Below are 23428 nucleotides of genomic sequence, written 5' to 3'. Positions count from 1 at the left end.
CTCTTACCTTGTACGTGGGGTGTCTCTTCACGGCTGCTCTAGGAAAGCGAAGCTGCTGCCCCTTACCTGGACGCGGGGTATGTCTTCACGGCCGCTGCTCCTGACCTTGGACATGGAATATCTCCTCTCTGCCGCTCGGCCGCCCAACTGGCGCTAGCCGCTCCTGCACCTCAGGAGGTATTAACTCTTTTGTAAATGTGTGATAGAATTCTTCTGTGAAGCCATCTGGTCCTGGACTTTTGTTTGTAGAGAGTATGTTTTCTTTTTCTAAATTTTTATTTATTTAGGCTGCACCAGCTCTTGGTTGACACGACTGAGTGACTTCCCTTTCACTTTTCACTTTCATGCATTGGAGAAGGAAATGGCAACCCACTCCAGTGTTCTTGCCTGGAGAATCCCGGGGATGGGGGAGCCTGGTGGGCTGCCATCTGTGGGGTCGCACGGAGTCGGACACGACTGAAGCGACTTAGCAGTAGCAGCATCAGCAGCCGCTCTTGGTTGTGGCACGTGGATCTAGTTCACTGATCAGGGATTGAACCTGGGCCCCCTGCATTAAGGGTGCGGAGTATTATCCAGGGATAAGGGATAGTCTTATCTTACCAGGGAAGTCTGTTGTCTTTTAATCATTATTTCTATTTCAATCCTTGTGATAGGTCTGTTTATATTTTCTGTTTCTTCCTGGTTCAGTCTCAGAAGATTATACCTTTCCAAGAATTTGTCCATTTCTTCCATGTTGTTCATTTTATTGGCATATATATATATATATTTGGTTTAGTAGTCTCATGGTCCTTTTTATTTCTGTGGTGTTAGTTCTAACTCCTCAGTTTTCATTTCTAAGTTTATTGACTTGAAGCCTCTCCCACTTTTTCCTGATGAATCTGGCTAAGGTTTATCAGGTCTGTTTGTCTTTTCAGTGAACCAGCATTTAGTGTCATTGATCTTTTCTGTTGTTTTCCTCGTCTGTATTTCATTTATTTCTGCTCTGATATTTATGATTTCTTTACTTCTACTGACTTTAGAATTTGTTCTTCTTTATCTAGTTGCTTTAGATGTACGTTTAGGTTGTTTATTTGGGATTTTTCTTTTTTCCTGAAGTACGATTGTATTGCCATAAACTTCCCTCCGAGAACTGCTTTTACTGTGTCTCATAGGTTTTGGATCATATTTTTGTTTTCATTTGTCTCTGGGTATCTTTTTACTTCCTCTTTGATTTCTTCAGTGATCCATTGGTCATTTAGTAGCATATTGTTTAGCCTCCATGTTTCTTTACAGTTTTTTGTTTTTTTTTCTTGTAGTTTATTTCTAATCTCATAGTGTTGTGGTTAGAAAAGATACCTGATATGATTTCAGTTTTCTTAAATTTATCAAGGCTTGCTTTGTGGCTCAGTATGTGGCCAGTCCTGGGAATGTTCCATGTTCACTTGAAAAGAATGTGTATTCTGCTGCTTCTGTGTGGAATGCTCTATGTTGTTTCAGTTGTGTCCGATTCTTTGCAACCCCGCAGACTGCAGCACGCCATGCTTCCCTATCCTTCACTATCTCTAGGAGTTTGCTCAAACTCATGTCCATTGAGTTGATGATGCCAATCAACCATCTCATCCTGTTGCCCCCTTCTCCTATGTGTCTTCTCTTCCTACTGTGTCCTTTAAGGCTTGTGTTTCCTTATTGATTTTTCTGTCTGAATGGTCTGTCTGTTGATGTAAGTGGGGTATTAAAGTCCCCACTGTTACTGTGTTATTGTCAATTTCTCCATTTATGTCTCTTAACATTCGTCATAATCCTTGAGGTACTCACATGTTGGATGCATATATATTTAAAATTGTTTTATCTTGTTCTCGGACTAACCCCTTGATCATTATGTAGTGTCCTTCTTTGTCTCTCATAGCAGTCTTTATTTTAAAGTTTATTTTGTCTGATATGAGTATTGCTTATCCAGCTTTCTTTTGGTTTCCATATGCATAGAAAGCCTTTTTCCACCTCCTCACTTTCAGTCTGTACGTGTCCCTAGATGTGAAGTTTATCTTTTGTAGAGCGCATATATAAGGGTCTTGTTTTTGTATTCATTCAGCCAGTGTGTCTTTTGGGTGGAGCATTTAATCCATTTTTGTTTAAGATAATTAGCAATATGTATTTCTTATTGCCATTTTGTTAAATTGTTTTGGGTTCATTTCTGTAGGTCTGTTTTCTTTCCTTCCGCTTTTGTTCTCCTGTGATTTGGTGACTGACTTTAGTGTTGTGTTTGGATTCCTTTTTCTTTTTGTGCGTATTTATTGTAAGTTTTCAGATTGTGGTTACTGTGAGGTGTTTTGTTTTATTTTTTGGCCATGCCATTTGGCTGTGGAATCTTAGTTCCCTGACCAAGGATCTAACCTGGACCCACTGCAGTGAAAACAGAGTGGTAACCACTGTACCGCTAGAGAATTCCCACCGTGACGTTTTGATATAGCAGTGTACTATACTAGATTGTATTAAGTTGTTGGTCACTTCATGTCAAATGTGTTGCCAATATTCTGCATTTGAAGTCTTCTCTTCTCATGATTGCTGGTCTTGATACCATATTTATGTGTGAATGTTTTCCTACCTTTACTGTATGTTTGCCTTTACCAGTGAACTTCCGCATTTATAATGTTTTTGTTTCTGATTGTAGCATTTTCTTTTCCATATGGAAAACTTCTTTAGCATTTGTTGTAAAACTGGTTTTGTGGTACTGAATTCACTTAGCTTTTTTTTTCTTTTTGCTTGTCTCTGAAGTTTTTGATTTCTCTGGCAAAGCTTAACAAGAGCCTTGCTGGGCAAAAGTATTCTTGATTGTAGGTTTTTCCTTTTCATTACTTTAAATATATTGTGCCAGTCCCTTCTGGCCTGCAGAGTTTCTGCTGAAAAATCAGCTGTTACGCTGCGGGGATTCCCTTGTATGTTTTTGTTGCTTTTAATTACTTTTTGTCAGTTTGATTAACATGTCTCAGTGCATTTCTCCTTGGGTTAATCCTATATGGAACTCTTTGCACTTCCTGGACTTGAGTGTTTCTTTTTCCATGTTAGGAAAGTTTTCGCTATTCTCTGTTCAGATACTTTCCCAGGCTTTTTCTCTCTCTCCTCCTCCTAGGACTCCTATGCTGCAGATGTTGGTGCATTTATTGCTGTCCCAGAGGTCTCCTTGGAGAAGGCAATGGCACCTCACTCCAGTACTCTTGCCTGGAAAATCCCATGGACGGAGGAGCCTGGTAGGCTGCAGTCCATGGGGTCTCGAAGAGTCGGACACGACTGAGTGACTTCACTTTCACTTTTCACTTTCATGCATTGGAGAAGCCAATGGCACCCACTCCAGTGTTCTTACCTGGAGAATCCCAGGGACGAGGGAGCCTGGTGGGCTGCCGTCTCTGGGGTCGCACAGAGTCGGACACGACTGAAGTGACTTAGCAGCAGCAGCAGAGGTCTCCTAGACTGTCCTCATTTTTTTTTCATTCTTTATTCTGTTCCGCAGCAGTGATTTCCATCAGTCTCTGTCTTCCAGCTCATGTACTTGTTCTTCCGTCTCGTTTATTCTATTTACTCCTTTTCGTGTCCTTTTCATTGCAGTTATTGTATTGTTCATCGCAGTTTGTTCTTTAAGGCTTCTAGCTCTTTATTAAATGTTTGTTGTATCCTCTTAGTCTGTGCCCCTAGTCTTTTTCTGGGATCTTGGACCACCTGTACTATCATCACTTTGAATTCTTTTTCAGGTAGATTGCCTGTCTCCACTTTGCTTAGTTGTTCTTCTCGGGTTTTACCTTGTTGCTTCCTCTGATGATGTCTCATTTGTCTTGACTGTCTCTGTGTGGCCTCTGTCCCTCAGGCTGCAGGATTGTAATTTTCCTTGGCTCTGATGTCTGCCTCCTGATGAGTGCAATTTATATTGGGGCTTGTGCAGTCTTCCTGGCAGGAGGGACTGCTTCTTGCCCACAGGTGGGTGGAGCTGGGTCTTGTCCCTCTGGTGGGTAGGGCCATCTCAGTGGGTGTGTTTATAGGTGACTGTTGTCTTTGGATGACTCGGCAACCTGTCTGCTAATGGGTGGGACTGTGTCCCACGTTTTTGGTTGGTTGTCCTGAGGTATCCCAGCAGTGGAGCCTGGGTCTTGCTGCCAAAATGGTGATCTCTGGGAGAGTTCACACTGGTGAGTATTCGTTGGGGGATCTGCAATCAGTGTTTTTGCCCCCAAGGTGAGTTACTGCCAACCCTTGCTCCCCAGGAGACCTTCTGAGACCCGCAGGTAGGTCTGGCCAAGGCTTTTTTGGAGTCGGTGCTTTGCTCTGGGTCCCAGTACACGTGAAAACTTGTGTGTGCACTCCAAGAGTGGAAACTGTGTTTCTCCCAGTGCTATGGAGCTCCTGCACTGACACCTCTCTGGCATTCAAAGGTAGATGCTATGGGGACTCCTTTTGATGCCAGACTCCCCAGGGTGGGGAGCTTGATGTGGGGCTCAGAACTCTCACTCCTATGAGAGAACCTCTGGGATGTAATTACTTTCCAGCTTGTGAGTTGCCCACCCAGGAGGAAGGGATTTTGCCTGTATTGCAAAAGTGCCCCTCCTACCATCTCATTGTCTTTGGGTATAGAATATCTTTTTTGGTAGGTTCAATTCTTTTTAGTCAATGGTTGTTCAGCCGTTAGTTGTGATTTTGGTGTTTTCATGAAAGGAGTTGAGCTCAAGTACTTCTACTCTGCCATTTTGTCTCCAGCCTCAGCTTCTGTTATTTTGAATTTATATTTCTTTTGATTTGTGGAATATTTTTCTCTATCTATTCAGCCAACGGGCGGAGAAGGCAGTGGCACCCCACTCTAGTAATCTTGCCTGGAAAATCCCATGGGCAGAGGAGCCTGGTAGGCTGCAGTCCATGGGGTCGCTAAGAGTCGGACATGACTGAGCGACTTCACTTTCACTTTTCCCTTTCATGCATTGGAGAAGGAAATGGCAACCCACTCCAGTGTTCTTGCCTGGAGAATCCCAGGGACGGGGGAGCCTGGTGGGCTGCCGTCTATGGGGTCGCACAGAGTCGGACACGACTGAAGTGGCTTAGCAGTAGCAGCATGGAGAAGGAAATGGCAACCCATTCTAATATTCTTGCCTGGGAAATCCCATGGACAGAGGAGCCTCGTGGGCTACAATCCATAGGATCACAAAGAACTGGACATGACTGAATAGAATCTGATTTATGATCTTAATTGACTAATACATTTACTATGTGTTGAACCTTTCTACACATAGTAACTCATTTAATTCTTAAAACAGCCCTGTGCTCCTAATATTACTGTATTTTGCAGTTGGGGAAACTGAGGTTAAGTTGTCCAGTTCTCCCATAGCTAACATGTAATATTTTTATCCAGCCAATTGGCTGCATATAATATCCATATAACATTCAGTTCAGTTCAGTTGCTCAGTCGTGTCCGACTCTGCGACCCCATGAATTGCAGCACGCCAGGCCTCCCTGTCCATCACCAACTCCCGGAGTTCACTCAGACTCACGTCCATCCAGTCAGTGATGCCATCCAGCCATCTCATCCTCTGTCGTCCCCTTCTCCTCCTGCCCTGAATCCCTCCCAGCATCAAAGTCTTTTCCAATGAGTCAACTCTTCGCATGAGGTGGCCAGAGTACTGGAGGTTCAGCTTCAGCATCATTCCTTCCAAAGAAATCCCAGGGCTGATCTCCTTCAGAATGGATTGGTTGGACCTCCTTGCAGTCCAAGGGACTCTCAAGAGTCTTCACCACAGTTCAAAAGCATCAATTCTTTGGTGCTCAGCCTTCTTCACAGTCCAACTCTCACATCCATACATGACCACAGGAAAAACCATAGCCTTGACGGACCATATAACATTGAATAGGAATAAATATAACCTAAATTCTTACTTATTTTTCAGTTGCAGGACAAAGAATCCCAGCTCAAACTTATGTGAACAAAACAAATAATTTCATGGTTCATTGAACTGGACTAATGAAAGGTTTTAAGCATAGCTGGGTCAACTCTGCTTTTCTGTTTGGCCTTGTTCCCAGACAAGTTTTTTCCACATAGTGGCCAAGGTGTCCCTCAGTTGTCCAGGTTTAAGTGGTCCTTTTGTTTTAAGGTTTTGAGAAAGAAAGAAATGAATCCTCTCTTCAAGGGCCCAATTTTGACTAAGAACAAGCAGACTGCCATTTCTCTCCAAATAAGTTTTATTTGGGATCAACAGGGAATTGCAACTCTGGGACGGCCATGTGCAAGTCCCTGCAACGCGTGGAAAGGAGAAAGCTTTTATAAAGGGAAGTTGGGAGGGCTAAATAAACAGGGTCAGCGGTTTTCCATTGGCTGAGGCCTTTCAGGAAAAGGAGTCTTTCATCTTGTTGGGCTGTGCTAAGATTGCAGGGCGTGAGAACTCCTCCTTTCTGACCTGTTATTTAATTGAAGTTTCTGTTTAGTTTTTTGCAACGTCTTTTCCTGGAAGATTGGCTCTGCCTGGTCAGGGATCTTCACACATGGACCAGCTGCTGTGTGCAAAGAAATGGGGGTAAAGAGTCATCAGACTGGCCGTCCTGGGCCATGTGTCTACTCCTGTAGCGGGGGAAATGGTAGCCCACTAGACAAAATATGCTTCCCAAAAAGGGAAAATGTTTGGGCTAAAGGAAGCAGAAAATAGGAAAAACCATTTTGGCAACAGAGCAGTGACTCTTGTTCTTTCATTAGGTGCCATTCCCAAGTTAAGATTCTTCCAGTTGTAAAAGATAGCAGTTATTTTTACCTAAATTGCTAAAATTTTGAATGACTATTGTGCAGTTAAAATAAGGAAAGTGAAAGTACTTTGTACAGTGGTGTAATTTTTTTTTTTGTATTTTTTGTGTAATTTATTTTCAATCATATGCTTTGTTGTTCCTCTCATATCCTTCAGTTTTCTTAATTGATTATTTAGGTAAAGACCTCTTCACAGTCTGATAAAGCCTGTGAACTCCTTAGAATATTTTTAAATACAGAAAAAAGAGGATTTCAGGATTGACCTGTGGTCCAATGGTGAAGAATCCGCCTGTCAGTACAGGGGACGTGGGTTTGATCCCTAGTCAGGGAAGATTCCACATGCCATGGGGGAGCTAAACCCAAGTGTCACAACTACTGAAGCCCGTAAATTCTAGAGCTTGTGGGCTCTGCGACAAGAGAAGGCACTGCAGTGATAAGCTGAAGCACTGCAACTAGAGAACAGCCCCCTCTCACCACTGCTAGAGAAAGCCTGCACACAGCTGGGAAGACCCAGCACAGCCAAAAAAGCTTTTTAAAAGAGCTGAAAAAAAAAAAAAAACCCTAGAATTTCATATGAAATCATTTTTGTGAAATAAAGTTATCAAAATCCTTTAAAAATGGTAGTATAATAGCATGTGTGTTTCTTTTTTTTGTTTTGTCCTTGGCCGCTCTGTGCCGCATGTAGGATCTCAGTTCCCCAATCAGGGATTGAACTGGCGCCGCCTGCAGGAAAAGTGCAGAATTTTAACCACTGGACTGACAGCGAAGTCCCTTCACTGTGTGTGTGTTTTACTATAAAATAGTAACACTCCGGTGGCAGGTGTAATAAATATTACAATTTCAAAGTGGTGATGAATGTAACATTTATTTTGAGATAGCATACACTTTATTTAGGAAGAGAGATTGTGGCAAAAGCTCAGTAACTGAACTTGTGGCCTCAAGGGTCCTTTCTAGGAAGATATATGCAGTACTGTGAATGTCACTAAAACTTGCTGGGATAGGCTTATTATTTGAATGGAAATATATCTTTGTTAAAAACAATCCAATATAAGATTTGTGCGATTGGTAGTGTATATGAGGAAGATACATAGACTGTGCAGCCAAGAGTATTGGCATTAGCCTGTTAAGCATAAATGACAAAAGGAGAGAGAGAAAGAAGAGATCTGTAGATCATATGGTAAGAAGGAGAGTAAGGTTGTTGCTCTCTAGATTTTAAAAGTAGCACGAAAGTCAGATAGAGGTATGATGGACCATTTCAGTGATCTTAAATTCTGCCAGAGATCCTTTCCTTCCTAGGGACAAGACTTTTTTTTTTTTTTTTTTCTTTTGATCATTTAAGTTCTTGGAAAAAAACAAAATGAGAGAAAAGATTTCTTTGGTTTGAAATCTCATTGACAAGGAGGAAGAAACAAGTGAAGTAGAAGACACTGAATGTTGTGGGAAATGAAGCTACTATATTTGAGTCTCTCCAGACAAAATGTTGAGTATAGTCGAACTGTGCCCTTGGGTATCAGAAAGTATATTTAAAAAATAGAGAATTACCATACTTTTGGGATTCAGTGTCCCAGTCAAAGCTGAATCAAAGTTCTGTAAAATCTAAAATTTGGGGGTTAAATTTTAAATTATTTTTAAAATTCTAGTAAAATACAGACAATATAAAATTTACCATCTTAACCTTTTTTTAATGTATAGTAGTGTTAGGTATGTTTATATTATTGGTCAGCTCTCAGTACCATCTGTCTTCAGAACACTGTTCATTTTGCCAAATTGAAACTGTCACCATTGAACAACTCATTTCCCTCTCACCACAGCATGTGGTAGGCAAGATTCTGCTTTCTGTCTGAAGGTGACTACCCTAGGTGCCTCTCTTAAGTGGAATCATACGGTATTTTTACTGTTGTGACTGGCTTATCTTGCTTAGTGTTGTTTTTCTGAGATTCATTCATGTATCATGCGGTAGAATTTCCTTCATTTTAAGGCTGTGTAATCCAGTGTGTATATACTGTATTTGTTTTATCCATTCCTCCATCAATGGACATTTGAGTTATTCCCACCTCTTGGCTGTTGTGAATAATACTCCTGTGAACATCTGGGTGTGCAGATGTCTGCTTCTGTCTCTACATTCAGTTTTTTTCAAATTATTTTATTTGAGGAATTGTGTAGCATCTCATCATTAAGACCATGCAGAAAAAAGTTTAGATTTTAAAAGTCAACTAAGAAAAAGATCAATAAACCCATAGGAAATTGACAAAGGATTCTGAACATGTAGTTCACAGAAAAGGAGATAAAAATTAATAGATGCTTAGTTCTCCTCATAAAAAGAAATGCAAATAAAATACGTATTTCATTTATCAGACTGACAGGTAACTAAAAGGGTGTTAATATTCTGTAAAGGGCAAGGTTGTGCTGATATGGGGGCTTATATACAGCTAATGGAATTATAAATAGGGTCGGCCACTAGAAAGGGGCATTTGTCATTACTTATCAGAATTAAAAATGCACATACCTGTCGACTTAGCAGTACCCATTTTGAGAATGTTTCCTACAGATATTTTTGCACAGCTGTAAAAGATAAATATACAGGATTAATCCTTGATGTATTGTTTGCAGTAGCAAAAACTTGGGAGTAACCTAAATGTCCATAACCTTGAAGACTAGTTATATAAATTGTTATATCTATACAAATCCTATGCAGCTATAAATTTAAATGCTCCTGACATGGCTCTGGATAAGTCTTTAGGATGTATTATTGAATGAAAATACAAGGAATAGAATCACACATATAGTATGCCATCATCTGTGTAAAGAAAGAAAAGAATGTTTCCTTATATTTGCATAAAATATGTATGGAAGTGTCTATAAGATACAAATAAACTGTTGTCAGTGGGAAGGGAGAATGACTAGCTATTCAAAATTTAGGTGAAAAAGATACACATAGAAAAAAGCAAAGGGGATTACTAAAATAGTGGAAGAGATAGTTCTAAACCAATGACTTAGACCCTCTAACACACCTCTTAAGAAAAATAGCAGAACCTCAAAATCAACATGTGAAAAAACTTAAAAGCTTTTAGGATTGATTTAGACTAAAAAATAGTATAAGAAAACCAACTCCTTGGGTACAGTAACACATTTCTTTCTTTTTTGTTGCTTTTAGTAATATTTTTTTTAAAACTAAATCTTAAACTTTATTTTTTGGCTGCGCCTCTTAGCCTGAAGGCTTACTTTCCCAACCAGGGATTTAACCTGGGCCCCCAGCAGTTGAAAATCAGAGGCCTACCCACTGGACTGCCAGGGGTCCAAATCCTAAACATTTTTAGATATATATAAAAAAAGAAAAATGCAGTAGTCTTCCTTATCTGTGGAGGTTATGTTCTAAAACCCCCAGTGGATTCCTGAAGCTGCAGATAGTACCTCTAATTATGGTGTTTCCCCCTCAAGTTTGTTTATGAATTAGACACGGTAGGAGATTAACAATAATGATAACATAGAACAATTGTAGTCATATAAAAGTAATAAAAGTTGTGTGGGTGTGGTTTCTCAGTCTCAAGATATCTTATTACTGTAAAAGTTTAATGCCTTTTTCATTTAAGCACTTATCATGCATGTGGTCAGATTGTCAACATCCGCTGGATCATAGAAAAAGCAAGAGAATTTTAGAAAAACAGCTACTTCTGCTTCATTGACTACACTAAAGCCCTTGACTGTGTGGAGCACAACAAACTCTGGAAAATTCTTAGAAGAAATTGGAATACCAGACCTTACCTGCCTCCTGAGTAATGAAGGTCAAGAAGTGTTAGAACCAGACCTGGAACAATAGACTGGCTCCAAATTGGGAAAGGACTATGTCAAGTCTGTATATTGTCATGCTGCTTATTTAGCTTCTATGCAGAGTACATCATGTGAAATGCTGGGCTGGACCAAGCACAAGCTGGAATCAAGATTGCCGGGAGAAATATCAATAACCTCAGATGTGCAGGTGACACCACCCTTATGGCAGAAAGTGAAGAACTAAAGAGCCTCTTGATGAAAGTGAAAGAAGAGAATGGAAAAGTTGGCTTAAAGCTCAACATTCAGAAAACGAAGATCATGGCATCTGGTCCCATCACTTCATGGGAAATAGATGGGGAAACAATGAAAACAGTGACAGACTTTATTTTGGGGGGGCTCCAAAATCACTGCAGATGGTGACTGCAACCATGAAATTAAAAGACACTTGCTCCTTGGAAGAAAAGCTATGACTGACCTAGACAGCATATTAAAAAGCAGAGACATTACATTACCAACAAAAGTCCGTCTGGTCAAAGCTATGGTTTTTCCAGTAGTCACATATGGATGTGAGAGTTGGACTATAAAGAAAGCTGAGTGCCAAAGAATTGATGCTTTTGAACTGTGGTGTTGGAGAAGACCTTGAGAGTCCCTTGGACTGCAAGGAGATCCAACCAGTCCATCGTAAAGGAGATCAGTCCTGAATATTCATTGGAAGGACTGATGTTGAAGCTGAAACTCTGATACTTTGGCCACCTGATGCGAAGAACTGACTCATTGGAAAAGACCCTGATGCTGGGAAAGATTGAAGGCGGGAGGAGAAGGGGATGACAGAGGATGAGATAGTTGGATGGCATCACTGACGCAATGGATGTGAATTTGAGTAGGCTCCAGGTGTTGATGATGGACAGGGAAGCCTGGCGTGCTGCAGTCCATGAGGTCGCAAAGAGTCGGATACGACTGAGCAACTGAATTGAACTGAAGCCTTCTTCCACCCCATTCCTCCTCTGTTTGATTGACAGGATTATGTCTCCTGACTGACAGTGTATTTTGATTTCAGTGAAACATTTCACAAAGTTCATGACATTTTTCAATGTGAGGTGGATAATAGAAAGGCTTGTAACTGACAAGTGTTACCCATGGGTTTCTGTCTTTGGTTAGAGTCTTATATTCTTTTTTGTCTTCATTTTTACAAAACTACACAGGAGAGATAGTAAATGTGTTGGATTATTTAATGTTTAGTATATATGAATGTAAAGTTCTACATTTATAATAATGATGTAATGTATTAAATTCCTGCCTCAAACATTAGTTATACAAATACAGCATAGAGAAGGCCTGATTTGAAAGCTCTTGATGAGAATTCCTAAGAAATAAACAAGTAGATTTTCTCTTGGTGTCAGTGGTAGTGCTTCTTTTTTGATGAATAAGTTGGTCATGGCTTTCTAGAATCTTAAGTGTATTTATTTACTTGGAGTAATCGTCTCAAGAATTTTTCCTATGAAAATATTTAAGAGGATACTAATAGTTTAAAAAAAAAAGATATTTTTAGCTGTTTTTTTTGGATTAGTAAATAATAAAACCATAACAATAGAGAAGCTATTAAATTGTGTTATCTACATGTCAAGAGTAAATTAGTTACTATGATTCTGTGGCTGTATAGAAAAATGTTGGCAGAATGTTAAAAGAAACAGAACAGAAATTATGTATCTGTTTCTATTGTAATGAAATTCTATTTACACGTTAATGAGACTTGAAAGGACTTTTAAAACTATGGAAAAGTGTTTTTTAGAGTAATGTAATAATATATGCATGCTCAGTCACTCAGTTGTGGTCGACTCTTTGCAACCCTGTGGAGTATGTCCTCCAGGCTCCTAGGAGTCCATGGGATTTTTCCAGCCAAATATACTGGAGTGGGTTGCCATTTCCTATTACAGGGAAGGTAATAATTAAATAGTGAAATTTAAACATTTTAATTTTATGATCAGAAAGTGATATAGTTTATTTCCTTCAGTCTTAATAGCAGGCAGCAGTCTTTCCCACGAAAAGGAGAAAAAGTGAAATATAATATTAGGCTATATTATTAGAGGTGTGATGTTCAGACCATTGAACCCACACAAGTCATCACATTTGGAATATGGTTTTCAGTTTTAGGTGTTTTGCTTTTGTTTCTATTGTAGCGTAGTTGGTTTACAATGTTGTGTTAGTTTTCGGTGTGCAGGTGTTGTAATATTAAGAAAAGAATCCGTAATTGAATTATGGAGGAGATCTTGGAATTCACATGAGGATGGATGTGGGAATGTTTACCCTGTTAACGGGGTTTAGAAGATGAGGACAGGAAGAGGAGAAAGGGGAAGTAATAACATAATGGGGTCTTCAAATATTTGAATGTCAGCTGGAAAAGGGAATAGTTGTTTCTTTATAGCTGTAGAGGGCAGTACTAAAATCAGTGGGTGGAAAGACAGCAACAGGCTGTGGAGGTCCAGGGTGGACCAGTGACTAACCTCCAATGAGTCTGACAACAGGATACAGGGACTTATTGGGCGACTGGCCAGAGGGAGAAGAAACCAAGGCATAGGTCACCAAGACAAGGAGCCAGTTTCTAGTTTCTTGCAGAAGGTCACAGTTAAAGAAACAATTACTAGAAGAGTTAAGAGACTAGACAGGATCATCAAAAATACATAAAGCAGGGAATTCCCTGGTGTGGTCCAGTGGTTAGGACTTCACGCTTTCACTTCTCACGGCCCGGATTCAATCCCTGGTTGGGGAACTAAGATCCCGCAAGGTGCAGGATGCTGCCAAAAAAAAAAAATCATGATGTAGAACCAGTTATTAACTGACCTTGGATACCATATACTGGATCATCTCGGATCCTGTGAACACAACATACAGGTGGGAATGAAAACAATTGTTATTAGAGATCAAGTAGAATTGAGCCGGTGAAGGAACTTTAAACTTTTATCAAGTAATTATATGTATTAAAAGAAAATGAGGATGACTTCCTAATGTCTCCTTTTCTCACTTCTGCCGTTTATGCCACTTGGTTTCCTACTCACCAGGTGACCACAGCCCCTTTCTTCTTATCCAGACATCCTTGCTGTGAGCGTGATCTATAAAGTGGTCTCCTTAGGCCAAGCCCCATCAAGAACTTCAGACTGCTTGTGAGGCTTAGTTGTGAGTGTCTGGGTTTGGATAGCCCACATGCACTCTAGTTCAAGGAACCAAGATTTGGACTTCCGCTTTAACTTCTTGTAGGAATGGTGGTCTATAGTGACCTTACAGGTTTTTCTCCTTGGGGACTAGAACTTGGCATCAGGGCCCTACCTACTGACTAGACCTCTTAGCTGCCCGACTCCACATGTGTCTGAGCTTGCTAAACCATGGCTTCCCCATACCTGCCCTCATCTTTCTATTGACTTTTCTTCAAATTATCTGAACTGTTTCGATTCTTCCCACCAATTTGAGGCTCTGGGCCTTTTGCTTTTCAAACCTGCCAGGCAAGTTTAGATCTAGATGTTGGCTCCTTCCTGACTGTCTTACTTTGTTTTTGTTCTTGCCCTTGGATAATCAAACTGTCAAAATTCAGCCTCCCCTCCCCTGCGCCTTTTTTTTTTTTCTTTCAGTACTCACCTTATTGCAGTATTCTGGAATCAAACACAATATCTCAAGAGGTTTGCCTGTATTTTTTTTAATCATTTATTTATTGTTTTTATTAATTTGAACTATAGTTGTTTTACAGTGTTGTGTTAATTTCTGCAGTGCTGCAAAGTGGTTTAGTTATACACACATACACACACACACACATATATATACATGCATTCTTTTTTAAAATATTTTTTTCCATTATGGTTTATCATAGGATATTGAATATAGCTGTTTGTGCTATACCAGTAGGACCTTGTTGTTTATCCATTGTGTATATGAAAACTTAACATATACTAACCCAAGGATTCCACTCCATCCCTCCCCCTTGGCCACCACCAACTTGTTCTCTGGGTCTGTGATTCTGTTTCATAGATAAGTTCACTTATGTCATATTTTAGATTCCACGTACCAGTGATATCATGTGTTTCTCTTCCTCTTTCTGACTTGCGTCACTTAGTATGATCATCTCTTGTTACGATAATCTCATGGATAATCATCCATGTTGCTGCAAATGGCATGATTTCCTTCTTTTGGACTGAGTAGTATTCCATTGTATGTATGGACCACATCTTTATCCATTCATCTGTTAATGGGCATTTAGGTTGCTTCCATGTCTTGGCTATTGTGAACAGTGCTGCTGTGAACACAGGGGTGCATGTAACTTTTTGACACACAGGTTTGTTTGGATGTATGTCCCAGAGTGGGATTGCTGGATCATATGATAATCCTCTTTTTCGTTCTCTGAGGAACATCCATACTGTTTTCCACAGTGACTGTACCAACTTACATTCCCACCAGCAGTGTAGGAGGGTTCCCTTTTCTCCACACCCTCTCCAGCATTTATTATTTATAGACTTTTTAATGATGGTCATTCTAACAGATGTGAGGTGGTATCTCGTTGTAATTTTGATTTGCTTTTCTCTAATAATTAGTGATGTTGAGCATCTTTTCATGTGCTTATTGGCCATCTATTTCTTTGGAGAAATGTCTCTTTAGGTGTTCTGCCCAGATTTTGATCGGGTGGTTTGTTTTTGTTGTTGTTGTTGATGTTGAGTTTTATGAGCTGTTTGTGTGCTTTGGAAATTAAGCCCTTGTTGGTCGCATCATTTGCAAATATTTTCTCACATTCCAGAGATTGTCTTTTTGTTTTGTTTATGATTTCCTTTGCTGTGCAAAAGGTTGTAAATTTGATAGGCTCTATTTGTTTATTTTTGCTTTTATTTCTTAAAGAAGGCAATGGCACCCCACTCCAGTATTCTTGCCTGGAAAATGCCATGGACAGAGGAGCCTGGTGGGCTGCAGTTCATGGGGTCGCTAAGAGTCGGAGACGACTGAGCGACTTCCCTTTCACTTTTCACTTTCATGCATTGGAGAAGGAAATGGCAATCCACTCCAGTGTTCTTGCCTGGAGAATCCCAGGGACGGGGGAGCCTGGTGGGCTGCAGTCTATGGGGTCGCACAGAGTCGGACACGACTGAAGCGACTTAGCAGCAGCTTTTATTTCTAATGCCTTGGGAGACTGAAAGAAAACATTGGTACAGTTTATGTCAGAATGTTTTGCCTATGATCTCTTGTAGGAGTTTTGTGGTGTTGTATCTTATATTTAAGTCTTTAAGCTATTTTGTGTTTATTTCTGTATATGATGAGAGTGTGTGTTCTAACTTCATTGATTCATATGCTGCTGTCCAACTTTCCCAACACCACTTGCAGAGTCTGGAGGAAAAGCCAGAAAGAATCTGAGGAAAACCAGGTTTGGTTTTCCTCGGATTCTTTGTTAGAGGTTTCTTCCCTTTCTCTTTTAAATATTATGTTTCCCCAGAGTTCTGTCAGTGATCTCTTTTCTTTTCACCTAGTACACTTCCGATCTCATCCACTTTTATACTGAGGTGACGACTCCCAAATACACATTTCTAGTGAAAACGTGTCGTTTGAACTAGAGACCTACATCCGTCATGACATTCGATAGACACTTCAAACAAGTTGTTTTCCCTCCCACACTTGAACCTCCGCTTGTATTACTCATGTTGGTGTTTGGTGCCACCATCTACCCTAGACACAATCTTGTCTTCCTAGTCTTCAGTTTTCCCATTTCTATTCATTTAATCTCCAGATCCTGTTCTAGCTCTTAACGTTCTCCAAAATCCATACCTTTTTCTCAGCTTTAACTCACTGTACTTATACTCTGAGGCAGGAATCATAACGTAGGGTTTACTGTTTGTCACGTGGGGTCCAGCATTTTAGCCAGCATGTGGTTAGTGCTTTAGTTCAGTTCAGTTCAGTTGCTCAGTCGTGTCCGACTCTTCATGACCCCATGAATCGCAGCACGCCAGGCATCCCTGTCCATCACCAACTCCCGGAGTTCACTCAGACTCATGTCCATCGAGTCAGTGATGCCATCCAGCCACCTCATCCTCTGTCGTCCCCTTCTCCTCCTGCCCCTAATCCCTCCCAGCATCAGAGTCTTTTCCAATGAGTCAACTCTTCGCATGAGGTGGCCAAAGTACTGGAGTTTCAGCTTTAGCATCATTCCCTCCAAAGAAATCCCAGGGTTGATCTCCTTCAGAATGGACTGGTTGGATCTCCTTGCAGTCCAAGGGACTCTCAAGAGTCTTCTCCAACACCACAGTTCAAAAGCATCAATTCTTCGGGGCTCAGCCTTCTTCACAGTCCAACTCTCACATCCATATATGACCACTGGAAAAACCATAGCCTTGACTAGATGGACCTTTGTTGGCAAAGTAATGTCTCTGCTTTTGAATATGCTATCTAGGTTGGTGATCACTTTCCTTCCAAGGAGTAAGCGTCTTTTAATTTCATGGCTGCAGTCACCATCTGCAGTGATTTTGGAGCCCCCAAAAATAAAGTCTGACACTGTTGCCACTGTTTCCCCATCTATTTCCCATGAAGTGATGGGACCAGATGCCATGGTCTTCGTTTTCTGAATGTTGAGCTTTAAGCCAACTTTTTCACTCTTCTCTTTCACTTTCATCAAGAGGCTTTTTAGTTCCTCTTCACTTTCTGCCATAAGGGTGGTGTCATCTGCACATCTGTGGTTATTGATATTTCTCCCGGCAATCTTGATGCCAGCTTGTGCTTCTTCCAGCCCAGTGTTTCTCATGATGTACTCTGCATAGAAGTTAAATAAGCAGGGTGACAATATACAGCCTTGATGTACTTAGTATGTGTCAAATGAATGGATGGAGGCCAGTGTCTTGGTTCAGTCTTTGCTTGTTTTCAATTACAGCACTATTTCCCTCACTGTCCCCTCTGCTTTTTACTTCCTTTCAGTGTGTTGTCTATATCACCACTGTGTGACATGTCTAAAACATGACTTTTAAAAATTTGTAAATAATTTAATGTATATTTCTGAAAGATAAGATATTTTAAAAAGTCATAACCACTATGCCATTTTCATAGCTAAAATTTCACAATTTTTCTTTGACTTTTTAAGTTTTATTTTTTGGCCTCACTGTGCAGCATTTGGGATCTTTAGTTCCTTGAACAGAGATTGAAGCTGTGCCCCCTTCAGTGAACCCGTGGAATCCTAACCACTGGTCCAGGGAATTCCCCTTTCCTTTTTTCCCCCAAATAAATTGATTTTATAATAGCCTTACTGGAGACAATTATTTTTGAATATCATCAGCTATCTAGTCAGCATTCAAATGTTCAATTTTTCTCATAATTTATTTTGAAAATTATTTACAATTCTTAAGAGTTCAGGTTCCAAATAATGTTCATACATTGCAATTAGTTGACATCTCTTACATTTCCTTTAATCATTTTTTTTCCCCCTTCCATCTCTTTCTTTTTTATCTGTTGAAGAAACTGACTTGTTGAAGTGGGAGTTGGATCTAGTGATCATTCCTCAAGAGATGATGCTTTTCTCTTGGGATCCCTGTTGTTAGGGTTCTAAATTTGTCATCACACGTGTTCCTTCCTGCCTCTGTGGGTTTGTGTGTTTCTGCTTCCTGGGCAGAGAATGATGCCTGTGTTGCATGTTTCCTGTCCTTTTTCTCTGTCACCTTGTTCCCCCTCTCTTTTCCTTCCCTTCCCATCCTTAGTAAAAGTACACAGTCATGTGATGTGAGCTAACTAGAGTTAAGCAAGGTGTTTTTCTTAATGCATTAAATTATGAAAATAGAGAGTAAAGTAAAATCACATTCTGAGAGTCTGGTACATAAACCCTTAGGTTCTTTTCACCAAAATAGGAAGGCTAAATTGGGTAGAAGTGTTGACCTAATGAGCTTCTGCATACAGTTAAAAAAAAGTTTTTTTAAGAATTTTACTAAGTCCTTGTTAATGTCACGTTCTTTTCCTAGATCTCACATTTTGGATTCTGGCTATGTTACAATGAACAGCACTCTGCCGTCGGACGTCATTGGTCGGAGAGTTGAAGTTAACGGGGAGCACGCAACAGTGCGTTTTTCTGGCATTGTCCCTCCTGTGGCAGGTAATTTATGGCACTGTGTGCGCGTGTTTATTTTGTAGCTGTTTCTGGTAGGTGTCTCAGTAGAGGTCTATGATACCAATTTGAGGATGCTAACAACCAAGTTACAGATGCTCTGATACAGTTTTACTTCAGGGACAATATCCTGTGGTATCCATGACTTAATTTGATTATACACTTATCTAACTATTTAATGTTACTATTTTATATTAAGTCAGTCTTAAAATAGCTTCAGTGTAAACTTTAAACCATAACAAAACGTGAATTCCCATAATCCTAAGCTCAAAAATGAAGTAATAGTTTTGAAATTTCTATTATCATTAATTCATGTGTATGTGTAATTCAGATTGATCTGAATACAATTTTGTGTTACCATTTTTCACTTATGATTTGGTATATGTCTGTGTTTATATAGCATTATTTTACTTGTATTTCCTTTTTTATTGAGACATAATTAATATATTAGTTTCAGGTGTACGATATAATGATTCAGTATTTGTATATGTTGCCTCCTGGCCACCTATAGGTCCTCTTTGCAAATATTTTCTCCCAGTTTGTGTGTTGACATTTCATTTTCTTTATTGTTTCCTTTGCTGTACAGAAGCTTTTGAGTTTAAATAGGTCCCATTTCTTTATTTTTGTTTTTATTCTCATTATTCTGGGAGACAGATTGAGAAAAGATATTGCTGCAGGTTATGTTGGAGAGTGTTCTGCTTATGTTTTCCTCTAGGAATTTTATAGTACCCGGTCTCACGTTTAGATCTTTAATGCATTTTGAGTTTATATTTGTGTTATGATGTTAAAGAATGATCTAATTTCATTTTTTTTACATATAGCTGTCCATTTTTGCCACCACCATTTGTTGAAGACACTGTCTTTCCAACATTGCATGTTCTTGCCTTCTTTGTTATAGATTAATTGACCATAGGTCCATGGGTTTATTTCTGGACTGTCTGTCCTGTTCCATTGATCTATATTTCTGTTTTTGTGCCAGTACCATACTGTTTTGATGACTGTAGCTTTGTAGTATAGTCTGAAATCAAGGAGCCTGGTTCCTCCAGTTCTGTTTTTCTTTCTCAAGATTGCTTTTGCTGTTTGGGATCTTTTGTGTCTCCATACAGATTTTAAGATTATTTTCTAGTTCTGTGGAAAATGCCAGTGGTAATTTGGTAGGGATTGCATTGAATCTGTAGATTGCCTTGGGTTATACGGTCATGTTGACAATATTGAGTCTTCCAGTCCATGAATATCGTTTCCATCGGTTGAGTCTTCTTCGATTTCTTTCATCAGCATCTTACAGTTTTCAGAGTATAGATCTTTTGTCCCCTTAGGTTTATTCCTTGGTATTCTATTCTTTGTGATAAGATGGTAAGTGAAATTGTTTCTTGAATTTCTCTTTCTGATCTGCCATTGTTAGTGTATAGCAATGGATTTACTTGTATTTGGCTTGTGAGATCTCAGGTCCCTGACCAGGGACTGAACCCTGGCCATGGCAGTGAAAGCCCAAAGTCCTAACCACAAGGCCCCCAGAGCACTCCTTTACTTGCATTTCTTAATGGTTATATTTAGTATGGTACATAGTTTGTTTAATCATTCCTCCTTTTTAGACATTAATTTCTAGTTTTTTTTTTTTTTTTTTACTTTTGTCAATGACAGTAGTATAGTAGACTTATTTATGTCTTAGTCAATCAGTCAACAAATATTTAAGTGCCTTCTATATATTAGAAATTGGCTCCGTAGGCCCTGGAGCGGGCTCGGTAGTCGTGGCCGTAGGCCCTGGAGCGGGCTTGGGAGTCGTGGCCGTAGGCCCTGGAGCGGGCTTCAGGAGTCGTGGCCGTAGACCCTGGAGCGGGCTCGGGAGTCATGGCCGTAGGCCCTGGAGCGGGCTCGGGAGTCGTGACCCGTACGCCCTGGAGCAGGCTTCAGTAGGTGTGGCCGTAGGCCCTGGAGCGGGCTCGGTAGTCGTGGCCGTAGGCCCTGGAGCAGGCTCGGTAGTCGTGGCCGTAAGCCCTGGAGCGGGCTCGGTGGTCATGGCCGTAGGCCCTGGAGCGGGCTCGGGAGTCGGGGCCGTAGGCCCTGGAGCGGGCTTGGGAGTCGTGGCCGTAGGCCCTGGAGCGGGCTTCAGGAGTCGTGGCCGTAGGCCCTGGAGCGGGCTTGGGAGTCGTGGCCATAGGCCCTGGAGCGGGCTTCAGGAGTCGTGGCCGTAGACCCTGGAGCGGGCTCGGGAGTCATGGCCGTAGGCCCTGGAGCGGGCTCGGGAGTCGTGACCCGTAGGCCCTGGAGCGGGCTTCAGTAGGTGTGGCCGTAGGCCCTGGAGCAGGCTCGGTAGTCGTGGCCATAAGCCCTGGAGCGGGCTCGGTGGTCATGGCCGTAAGCCCTGGAGCGGGCTCGGGAGTCGGGGCCATAGGCCCTGGAGTGGGCTTCAGTGGTTGTGGCCGTAGGCCCTGGAGCAGGCTCGGGAGTTGTGGCGCATGGGCTTAGGGACTCCGTGGCATGTGGAATCTTCCTGGACCAGGGATCAAGCCCATGTCTCCTGTATTGTCAGATGGATTCTTATCCACTGAGCCAGGAGAGTCCAGGTGCCATGATTATTGTAAATAAAGGATTTATCTGATCTTGTGGGGGAACTCTGAGGATAGGATGGCCCTTCAGAGTCTTTCATAGTTGAGATGTGATGATCTATCACAGGGTTGTGGCTGCCTTAGAAAGGAGGTGTGCTCTGGGCCAAGGTGTTTTTTCCAGTGGAGACAATCCTAAGAGAGCCTGCAGCTGAGTGCCAACTGCCAAAAGCCAGTACTGCCAGCACCCAGGGGGAATTCATTCCAGTTTCTAAAGGCAGATTGGGGTGGCACCTCACAAATACAGTAAGTTAGGTGGAAGCTATTTAATGGTACTTTAACAATATGAAGGAATGGACATTATTTTCACTTATTAAGTTGCCTGTGACTTTGACACTTTCTTCATGTATGTATTATCAGGCATTTTTTCCCCAGAAAATTATAAGCTTCTGTGTGTTTACTCTTTATTAATTATATCATTGTATGCAGCATTCTTTCCATTACTTCAATTGGTGCTACTTTTGGATTTCTTGTAGAACTCATCTCTAGAATAGGTACAAAGATGCAGAGAAATGGAACAGAGATTTAGTACTTACTGCTTATTTCACTGGATGTGGCTGTAGGGCTGTTGTGACAACTCAATGAGTTAAAAGCTTAAAAGCACTTAGACCAGTTACTGATGTTTGCTGAGCACCTGGACTAGCCACATCTAGCCCTCTGAGTGCTTACTAGGTGCTCAGTTCACTTGTTGAATGACAGAACAATCTCTCATCCAGTGATGTCGACAGCATCCTCCCTGTTTTCTGGATGAGGACATTGAGGCACAGAAAGGTTAAGTAGACCTGAGCTCACCTGGTTAGGAATTCATGAGAAATTATTCTGACTCTTAACCCCTGAAGTGAAAGTGTTACTTGCTCAGTCGTGTCCTACTCTTTGGGACCCCATGGACTGTAGCCCCCCAGGCTCCTCTGGTCCACAGAATTCTCCAGGCAAGCATACTGGAGTGGGTTGCCATTTCCTACGCCAGGAGATCTTCCCGACTCAAGGATCAAACCCAGGTCTCCCGCATTGCAAGCAGATTCTTTTATCATCTAAGCCACTGGGAAGCCCTCCCTGTGCTGAGTAAAATGTGAAAGAAACACAAAGGCAGGGCATATTTGGAGCTGTGAAGGGAGGTGTCAGTTCAGGGGAAGGAATGAACCATGGAGTGGGAATTTGATCTGCTGCTCTGTGCTATGATTTCTAGGCTCTGTTTTAGGGCTTTGTTTTATCTGCTTTAGGGTTGCAGTGGGCAGAACTGTGAGCTCAGATTCCAACACTCTACACCTGGTTCCCCAGGTGGTGGCAGGGCCGGGAACTCCCGCAGAGGACCTGGGCAGGGCCTCTAGAGCGACCTGGGCTGATTGCTGAAGCTGCTCAGCCCCATCTGCCTCAGCTGATCCTCGGTTCCTCCCCAGGCCTCTCCTTCAGGCCTGTTGGGGAGCAGGGGCGGCCTTCACGAATCCTGTTACCATGGAGTCCAGTTAAGCCCAAGGGGGTGGCTCCCACTGGTATCCGCAGGCAAGATCTCCAGGTGGCCCTGCCTGCATCTGGCTGTCATTTGGGGGAATAATCACTGTTCACAAAAAAGAGCTTCACTCCTTTGCTTCAGTCCATCTCCTGCTAAAGACACAGAATCTGAACATTTAACAAATGGTGGCTCCATAATTTAGAGGAAGAGCCAGGAGGCACCCAGACCCAGGCGACGAGCTGAGGGGTCCCCTTCCTCAGTCCACCCGTATGCTCCCCGCTTGCTCGGTCCAGCCGCTTTCTCTGGGTCACTGATTTTGTTCAGCTTGCCACTGAAACGAGCTGCGGGACGTCAGTTGTCTGCAGCTGGTAGATGGAGATGTCTTTGCCTTCTTTTCTTGGGAGAGTCCAGCTTCAGTATTGAGGACGGATGAGGAGGAAGAGGGTGGGGGGAAACGAGACTGCTCAGGAGCCAGGGACATGCTCTCTCCTCAACTCTGGAACCCAGAAGAGTAACGAGGCCCCTGGAAGACCCCCATGTTCGGCATGGGTAGTGGCCCTGTAGCCCTGTGTAGGGGCCTGAAGGCCCTAATTCCTCTAGCCCCTCATGCCAGGGGACTGGGAGTGATGCCCTTAACCCCTCCCTTCACCTCAGTGTGAACAACCAGCTGTACCCTTCTCTCAAGCTAAGAGTGAGCTCCCTGACCACCCACTTGGGGAGGAATTCATCCCAGCCCCTCTGTGCACTCCCCAGGGTGGTCG

The 23428-nt window shown here is 41.7% G+C and overlaps 1 protein-coding gene across 1 annotated transcript in view; it reads left to right on the top strand.

The window, feature by feature from the left end:
- The window catches only part of TBCE (tubulin folding cofactor E), a 91930-nt gene that overhangs the window by 11150 nt on the left and 57352 nt on the right, over positions 1–23428 (top strand). Inside the window, exon 2 of the mRNA XM_068981649.1 lies at positions 18472–18602. Within this exon, the coding sequence (XP_068837750.1) occupies positions 18503–18602 (100 nt within the window). The 5' untranslated portion in view covers positions 18472–18502. The remainder of the gene's footprint in view (positions 1–18471; positions 18603–23428) is intronic.

Source organism: Capricornis sumatraensis, chromosome 10, assembly GCF_032405125.1.
Source record: "Capricornis sumatraensis isolate serow.1 chromosome 10, serow.2, whole genome shotgun sequence".
Lineage (NCBI taxonomy): Eukaryota > Metazoa > Chordata > Mammalia > Artiodactyla > Bovidae > Capricornis > Capricornis sumatraensis.
This window is presented reverse-complemented; position numbering and strand designations above follow the sequence as displayed.